Below are 9,085 nucleotides of genomic sequence, written 5' to 3' on the forward strand. Positions count from 1 at the left end.
TAACCTATGTAAATAACAATCTATATGATGTTGATGGTCTCTTATTAAAAGCCCTACACTTTTGCTCCCCTCCCCACATTTTACGTTTTTCATATCATTTTTGCATATGTGTATCCCTTAACCTCTTATCTTGAAAATAGATATTTTTAGTACTTTTGTCTTTTGACCTTCATACTAACTTTATAGGCGGTTGATCCACTACATTTACCTTTATATTTGCTTTTACTAGTGATTTTTTTTCTTTGATAATTTTCTTATTCCTATATCTGGTCTTTTCTTTTCCACTTAAGTCCCTTTAACACTTCTTGCAAGGCCAGTTTAGTGGTGATAAACTCCTATAGTTTTTACTTGTCTGGAAAACTCTTTTTCTCTCCTCTCATTCTGAATGAGAACCTTGCCAGGTAGAATATTCTTGGCTGTGCTTTTTTCCCCTTTCAGCACTTTGAATATATTATGCCACTCCCTTCTAGCCTGTAAGCTTTATGCTGGGAAGTTAGCTGATAGCCTTATGGGATTTTCTTTGTATGTAACTTGTTACCTTTCTCTTGCAGCTTTTAGGATTCTTTCTTATTTATTTCTTGACTTTTTTGGGATTTTTTTGGTGAGGAAGATTGGCCCTGAGCTAATACCTGTGCCAATCTTCTTCTGTTTTGTATGTGGGACGCTGCCACAGCATGGTTTGATGAGCAGTGTGTAGGTCTGTGCCCAGGATCCAAACCCGTGAACCCTAGGCTGCCGAAGAGGAGCATACGAACTTACCCACTATACCATCAGCCCCTTTTTAGTTCTTTTTATGAGAATTGCTCTGCTCCCTTATTTGGAACATATTCCTTTGTCTCTTCATTTTGCCTACTTCTCTGTGCGCATATCTAGGTATTAGGTAGATCAGCTACTTCTTCTGATCTTGGAAATGTGGTCTTCTCTAAGAGATGCCTTATGGGGCCCAGCAATGTGCTTCCCTCTCATCACCTGTTCCAAATGCTCCCAGGGTATCCCCTGTGTGGGCTGAGTGTGCCCTTCTGTTGTGGAGGGGTTGTTCTTGCTGTGGGCACATGGCTAGGCTAGGCTGCCCCCTGGGCCAACTGGTTGTAGGGTTCAGCCATATGGGGTTGCTATGGTCTGGCACAGCTGGCTGTGAGGTCTAATAGCAGACAACTACTACTGATTTGCTGTTGAGTCAGGCCCCCAGTGTGGCTGGTTGCTAGGCTCAGGGGCTCACAATTGCAATAGGCCTCCATTGTGGCCCCCTGTGGCTTGTCATTGTTGTCAGCTCTCCAAGAGAACAGATGGATAGGGCCCCCCCAATGTGCACACCCATCAAGGTAACCCCACTCATCTTGCTGTAGTGGTTCCACATACCCCACCCACGTGGGCCCACAAGTTTGCCTCAGGCTTGCTGGTGGGTGGGGCCAGTCCCTGTGGTGGGCTGCCTGCCCTGGCTGTGCTTGATTAAATCAGTGCTATAATTGGGGGTGCAACCCCCTGTGCTGACAGACTAGAGGAGGGAATCCAGTGGCATTTGTCAGCATGCATGTCAGCACGACAGAACTAGATCACAGTAATGGCTGTCACCAGTGTCTCAGTCCCTAGTGGAGTGGTCCCAGCTGCTTCCTGCCTCTCTGAGATGTGCTCAGAGCTTAGTTAGAGAGTCTCTTTTGCCAATGGACTATGCATTTTTTATCTGGTGTTTTTGTGTTGGTGTCTGGAACAGGCGAATCTGTGAATGGGCTTTGTAAGAGCAGGTTTTCTTTCTCTGAAATTTGATAGTTCTTCTGGGCACATTCCCCACCAGTTGTCAAAGCCAGCAAAGCAAGGTAATATGGGATCTCATCTAAGTTGTTCTGAATTGAAAGACTGGGGTGCTTATTGTAGCATAGATGCTTGCTTAGATCCCTCCACTCCTCCAGGAAAAGCTTCATACCTTTAAGATTGCTCCTGGCTGTGTTGCACCGTGGCTAGGATGTGGTTTTTTTCTCAGCAGAGGTGTATTTCTGCCTCCTGCACCCCTGTCAGTGTTGCCCCTTGTTGTGGAGGTTCTTTTTATCCATTTTGCAGATCTCTCTCAGAGGAAATTGTTCTGCAGGTAGTTATACATTTGTTGTGTCCATGGGAGGAAGTGAGTTCAGAGTCCTCTTATGCCTCCAACTTCCCCAACTCCCCTCATTCACCTTTTGAATAACACGTTAACAGCTTCCATTTTTTCCCAATTAGATATGAAGCTTCTATAAACATTTGCTTGTAGGTATTACGTGATCTTTGAGATTTTTGGCCTTTACTGTTTTCCTTCTCCCTAAATAATTTCTTTTTTAAAACATTTCTTGCAAGGCATATAAGGTAAACTCCTTAATTCTGTTTCTTTGAAAGTCTTTATTTCTCCTTCACTTCTGGAGAATAATTGCACTGAATATAGAATTCTTTTCTGTGTTTTTTTTTTTACTTTCAGCACTTTAAATATTTCACTACATGCTCTTTTTGTTTGCATGATTTCTGATGAGAAGTCAGAAAGTTCCTCTACAGGTCACGTGTTAATTTTCCCTGGCTGTCTTCAAGATTTTGTCTTTATCTTCAGTTTTCCGCAGTTTTAATATTATGCCTACATGTGTTTTATTTTGTTTTTGTTTCTGATACTGTTTTGCTATATATCTTTGTGGTGTTCTCTGAGCATATTGGATCTGTGGTTTGTTGTCTGTCATCAATTTTGAAAGTTCTAAACCACTATTTCTTCCAGTATTTCTTCTGCTCTATTCTGTCTTTCTTCTCCCTTTGGTCTTCCAGTTGCAGGTATGGTTCACCTTTGCAAATGGACCAACACTTGTTGGTTCTTTTTTTTAATCTTTGCTTTTCAGAGTTTTAGGTGGAAAGTTCTTGTTGGCCTACCTAGAAATGCACTGATTCTTTCATCAGCCATGTCCAGCTGACCAATGATGGGCCCATCAATGGCATTCTTTATTTCTACGGAATAATTTTTTATTTCTAGCATTACCTTTAATTCTTCCTGGAGTTTCCATCTCTGTGCTTACGTTGCTATCTGGTCTCGAATATTGCATGTGTTTTCATTTCGAACTCTTAACATAACAACCATAGCCATTTCAAAGTACCTACCTGATAAGGCCAACACCTATGTCCTTTCTGACTCGGGTTTTGATGATTGCTTTCTCTCTCCAGACTGCTTTTCCTTTATTATGTCATGCTTGTAATTTTTGTTAAAAACTGGACATACTGTCTCATGTAATAGGAATGGAGGTAAATAGGCCTTTAGTGTGAGGGTTTATATTAACATGCTGGGAGTTTTCAAAATGTGTGTGGGAGAGGAAGCTTTTTTTAGATGACTCCTTCACACCAGCTATTAAACTAGCTCATCTTAAAAACATAATGAATAATAATTATAAATAATCTTGCCCTGTCCTTTCTTTTTCTCTAGGTATCACCTTGTCTTTCTCCTCCTCTTCATGGCCAAATGTCTCCTATGTGTTTTTCCCATTAGTTTCTTTCATTTCTTAACTTCTCTTTACTCATAAATAACTTCAATCTGGTTTGTGCTCTTACCTCTCTTTCAAAATTGTTCTTTTCTGAGGTTGTCAATGGCCAATGTGTAGCTAAAAATTAACAAATAATTCAAAGCTATTTTTACTGAACTTCTCAGAAATGTTTGGCACTCTTAATCACTCCCTCCTTAAATACTCTTTCCTTGCCTTGGAAAATATCTTGTTGCCATGACGCATTCTTTCATCTTAAGGTTTGTTTTAAGGACCACTCACAAACTCATGTTCAATGGGATTAGACAAGGATATGAGAAGTTGTCATGGAATCTGAAGTCCATACAGTATTTTGTTGTTATTGCTGGTAGTGCTCATTCTCAACTGGTCACTGTCTCAGCAAATGTTGTGACTTTTTAGCAACTCATTCACATCAAAAGCAGATATGAAGTAGCATGAGAGGACTTTTGAGTTTTCTCTCTTAATAAATATGCTATATGCAACCATATACTCATGCTATATTTTTAATACTATCCCCTGGTTTCAGAACTAGATTCAGAAATAGTCAACACGGAGTCCATATGGAGATTAAATTAGTAAATATAGTATCAACATTGTTTTTTTTTGTTCTATTAATATTTTACTATAAAAACACACCAAAGATGAACACTTAGGTTATATCTTTTTTTTTAATTTTTTATAAAGACTTTATTTTTTTAGAGCAATTTTACATTCACAGCAAACTTGAGAGGAAGGTATAGAGATTTCCCCTATACCTCCTGCCCCTACACATGCATAGCCTCCCCCATCATCAACATCCTCCAACAGAGTGGTCCATTTGTTACTACTGATGAACCTATGTTGACACATCATCGTCACTCAAAGTCCATAATTTGTATTGGGGTTCCCTCTTTTTTTTTTTAATTTTTTGTTTATTACAGTAATGTTGGTTTATAACATTGTATAAATTTCAGGTGTCCATCATTATACTTCTATTTCTGCATAGATTACATCATATTCACCACCCAAATACTAATTACAACCTATCACCACACACCTGTGCCGAATTATCCCTTTCGCCCTCCTCCCTCCCCCCTTCCCCTCTGGTAACCACCAATCCAATCTCTGTCTCTATGTGTTTGTTTATTGTTGTTGTTAGGTTATATCTTGCTATTGTGAATAGTGCTGCAATGACCATAGGTGTGCAGATATTGCTATGAAATACTGATTTTGTTTCCTTCAGATACGTGCTCAAAAGTGGGATTGATGGATCATATGGTAGATTTATTTTTAATTTTTTAAGGAACTTTCATACTGTTTTCGACAATGGCTGTGCCATTTACATTTCCCACCAATGGTGCATAAGGATTCCCTTTTCTCTACATCCTCAGTAGCATCTGCTTTCTCTTGTCTTTTTGATAATAGCCATCCTAACACATGTGAGGTGATATCTCAATAAGTCGTTTTAATTTGCATTTCTCTGATGATTAATGATGTTGAGTGTCTTTTCACATACCTGTTGGTAATTTGTATGTCTTCTTGGAGAAATGTCTATTCAGGTCTTTTGCCCATTTTTTAATGAGATTATTTGGTTTTTGCTATTGGGTTCCATAAGTTCCTTATTTATTTTAGATATTAACCCCTTACTAGATATATAGTTTGCAAATATTTTCTCCTATTCTGTAGGTTGCCTTTTCATATCCGAAAAATTATTGCCAAGACCAATATCAAAGAGGAATATTATTTGATCATAAAAAAGAAGAAAATATTGCCATTTTGACAACACAGACAAACCTGCAGGGCATTATGCTAAGTAAAATAAGCCAAACACCGAAAGACAAACACTATATAACTTCACTTATATGTGGTATCCAAAAAAAAAAAAGTTGAACTCATAGAAACAGAGAGTAGCGTGGGCTAGGAGGTGGGAGAAATGAAGAGATGCTGATCAATGGGTACAAGCCTTCAGTTATGAGATGAATAAGTTCCGGAAATCTAATGTACAGCATGGTGACTATAGTTAACAATACTGTAATATATACTTGAAATTTGCTAAGAGAGTAGATGCTAAGCAAACATTCACATCACACACACAAAAAAGATGGATGTTTTCATTAACCTGATTGTGGTAATCATTTCACAATGTATGCGTGTATCAAATCATCATATTGTACATCTTAAATATGTACAATTTTATTTGTCAATTGATACCTCAATAAAGCTCAAAAAATAAAAATAAAATGTCTTCTGCTTTATGCAATAGGAATTATTGAGAATGAACAAGTTTTTCATTTCTTGAGGACAGTGCAAAAAAAGCCACTTTTCATATTTTTGATAGTTAATTAATTTCATTGGAAATTTGGAATTTCTCTGATCAAGTCTATTTTTTTATGTTGCTAACAATAAAATCATAGATAACAAATAAAGTGAATGTTATCTGTGGAGTTTAAGGAGCCTGCTTTGTGTACTGCTCTGTGCCAAGTGATATCACAAAGACCTGAGCAATCACTGCCCATTGGAGGAGCTTAAAGAAGATTACCATGGCAAACACTCATACAGTTCAATAATTATTTGAATCGCATTATAGAAATCCACTGGAAACTTAATTTTACACATTGAAGCTTAAGTGATGGTACTAAGGGTAATAATTAATCTCTGGAAAATGTATTCAAAAAATTAAAACCAAATTTACATTGAACATTCATCATTGTTGTTTCTGAACAAATTCCTCTTGAGACAAATATAATTAAACTGTGCAGTGGATGCGATCCCTATGGTCTCTAGTCAGAATAGAAATACTGCCTGTTCCACCACCACGTTATAATGTGGAATCATAAGAAGTCTAGAAGTCCAACAAGGAAAAGAAAATTTTCCTTGTGGTTCTAGATATGTTTTTCTATTCGGAGTTTCCTGTAAAATTACATTGAGGTTGTGGAAAGGAGATTTCTGTTAGCTTTGGTCTCCATGGATTTTAGCTGCCTGATCAATAGCTTATTCTTTTCAAATGAAAATGAGCAAAAATATGTATGAAAATGAATAGAAAAGTGACTGGAAATATACTCCTTTCCAAACTCTTAAGTGTAGCTTTAAGGAAGGTTATGGAATTCAGAAGACCAGAGTAGAGCACCTTTATATTATACTCTATACAGTTAGGTTTTATGTCACTCCCTTACAATTAGAATGCCTTCATATGTTACTATGTTATAGCTTGTGTATAGGATTAGAATACCAAGAAGATAAAAAAAAAATCAAATTATGTAACTTAAAGCCATTGTTTTTCTAAATTTCTGTGAAAATAGCATAAGATCCAGAACTCAGAATCAGGAAGGAATATTGCATCCATTCTTATTAGGCAGTTATTTAGATAAGTTCAGCAAATGAAATTCTCATGTCAGACCAGTGATCCTAGGAAAGCTCCCTTTTCTGAGGTTTGATAGACACCTGTGCTAGGTGACTGGATTCCTTTAGCTTATCTGCCCTCTTTCTTGTCTCCACAGATGTCTGGTTCTGAGCCTACAATGAGTGGAAACCAGTCCCTCTGCACTACTTTCACATTTGTGGCTTTTTCCTCTCTGGCAGAGTTACAACCTGTGCTCTTCATTGTGTTCTTAATCATCTACTTGTTTACTATGGGAGGAAACCTCATCATCATTTGCCTGATCTGGGTCACCCCTTCCCTGCACACCCCTATGTATTTCTTCCTGGTTAACCTCTCCTTCCTGGAGATGTGCTATATCACCAGTGTGGTGCCTCAAATGCTGGTGCACCTGCTGGTGGAGACCAAGACCATGAGTGTGGGAGGCTGTGCAGCTCAGATGTACGTATTTAGCATCTTGGGGCTGACAGAATGTTGCCTGCTAGCAGCCATGGCTTATGACCGCTTTGTAGCTATTTGTTACCCGCTGCATTACACTCTCCTGATGGGCCCCTGTGTGTGGTTGAAACTGGCTGCAGCATCTTGGGCCACTGGGGTGGTGGTGGAGTCAGCCCAGACTACCTGGATCTTCACTCTGCCCTTCTGTGGAGCAGGGAAGATTCAGCACTTTTTTTGTGACATCATGCCCGTAGTGAAACTGGCCTGTGTTGATACCTCCCACAATGAAATCGTGTTGTTTACTGTCTCCATGCTCTTCATTATGAGTCCCTGTTTCCTCATTCTCTGCTCCTACACACGCATTCTTGCGGCCATCTTGAGACTCCCTTCAGCAGCTGGCAGACGCAGAGCCTTCTCCACTTGTTCTTCTCATATCCTGGTTGTTTCTCTGTTCTTTGGCACCGCCTTGTTCACTTATCTCCAACCTAAGACCACACACACTCCAGAAACAGACAAAGCAACTGCTCTCATGTACACAGTGGTCACACCTGCTCTGAATCCTGTTATCTATACCTTGAAGAACAAGGAAGTAAAGGAAGCCTTTCAAAGGGTAACACAAAGGAACCCTCTGAGACAAATGACCTAAACCAGCTGTAGCAGCAGAAACTTAACATTATTGTATAGAGAGGTTACCCAAGTTTTATGTTCCTTCTATCAACATTAACTATCATTAAAGTATTTATAGTATAGCAACCAGGAAACACTTTGATCTGTTCTACATTTTTCAATGTGTTTAAGCAAAGGGAATTATGCAGTAGGATCATTAAATTGTTTATCCTTCATTCAGTCAACAAAATAACCGAGTATCTCCTGAGTCCTGGACACCATTCATTTTTTCCTTCTCCAATGGCAATAGGATCAAGGTTAGTATGTTTCATTCTATTTTACAGAGGAAGATGAATGTTCTTCTTGTGGAAAGAAATAAAAAATAAATGGGAAGTAATTAATGATTTTTAGTGTCAAATATAGGCTATTAGAATTTTTCTTAAAGGGAATATGCTCCCTTAATTACTCTGCTCTCTATACGTCTTAATAATCATGAATCTTAAATAATCAACTGTTAATAAATACTGATGAGTGGTGTACACTATGACACAACACTAAGTACTTAACTTGTAAACCTAGTGAGGGACCTTGATTTTTTTATGCACAACTAGATTCTTCCTTTGCTCTTATTCACTTATTTCTTTATTTTTCATGTGAATGAAGTTTTAGAGAAACTTCTCCCTATGTGGTATTTACTCTTGTTATTCTGATTTTAAATTTTGTTTAAATATATTGGTTTGTATATAATTTCCCTTAGGGGCTGTCCATATATTCTAGCTAGTTAATTATATTGACCCCTTGAATAATAAAAAACAAGACTTCTGTAAGAGACTAAACTAAAAACTTAAATGAATGTTGGTTTCTTATGGTAACTTTGGGGCAGTGAAATGACAAAATAAATTAAATTTCAGTGATATTTACAAAAATTAGAGTTAACCTTTGACTTTATCTTAGTGTCGTTACCCTAGAGTCAAATCCTAAAACAAGTGCAAGTAATTTGTTTGGAAGGGGCTCAGAAAGAAGAAAATGATACAGGCAAGGGAAGACAGCCAATAAATGGTCCCCTATTGTGCCAGGTACCATAAAGAGCAACTAAAATTTAATCTTAGGGGGGAAATAGTGCAAAATGCAATTCTAAAATTTATTGTCTTCTAGATCTGGGTATATATACACCCATTCTCATTAATCA

At 38.0% G+C, this 9,085-nt stretch overlaps 1 protein-coding gene across 1 annotated transcript; it reads left to right on the forward strand.

Moving 5' to 3' along the window:
- Positions 1-6,994: 6,994 nt before the first annotated feature.
- LOC131416558 (olfactory receptor 10A2-like) lies at positions 6,995-7,936 on the forward strand. The gene has a single exon (XM_058559226.1). It carries the CDS (start codon positions 6,995-6,997, stop codon positions 7,934-7,936), a length of 942 nt encoding a protein of 313 aa, XP_058415209.1.
- Positions 7,937-9,085: the final 1,149 nt, after the last annotated feature.

Source organism: Diceros bicornis, chromosome 17, assembly GCF_020826845.1.
Source record: "Diceros bicornis minor isolate mBicDic1 chromosome 17, mDicBic1.mat.cur, whole genome shotgun sequence".
Lineage (NCBI taxonomy): Eukaryota > Metazoa > Chordata > Mammalia > Perissodactyla > Rhinocerotidae > Diceros > Diceros bicornis.

Excerpts from the sequence above, each read along its gene's own strand:
- LOC131416558 (XM_058559226.1), top strand. The coding sequence starts at position 6,995 with ATGAGTGGAAACCAGTCCCTCTGCACTACTTTCACATTTGTGGCTTTT.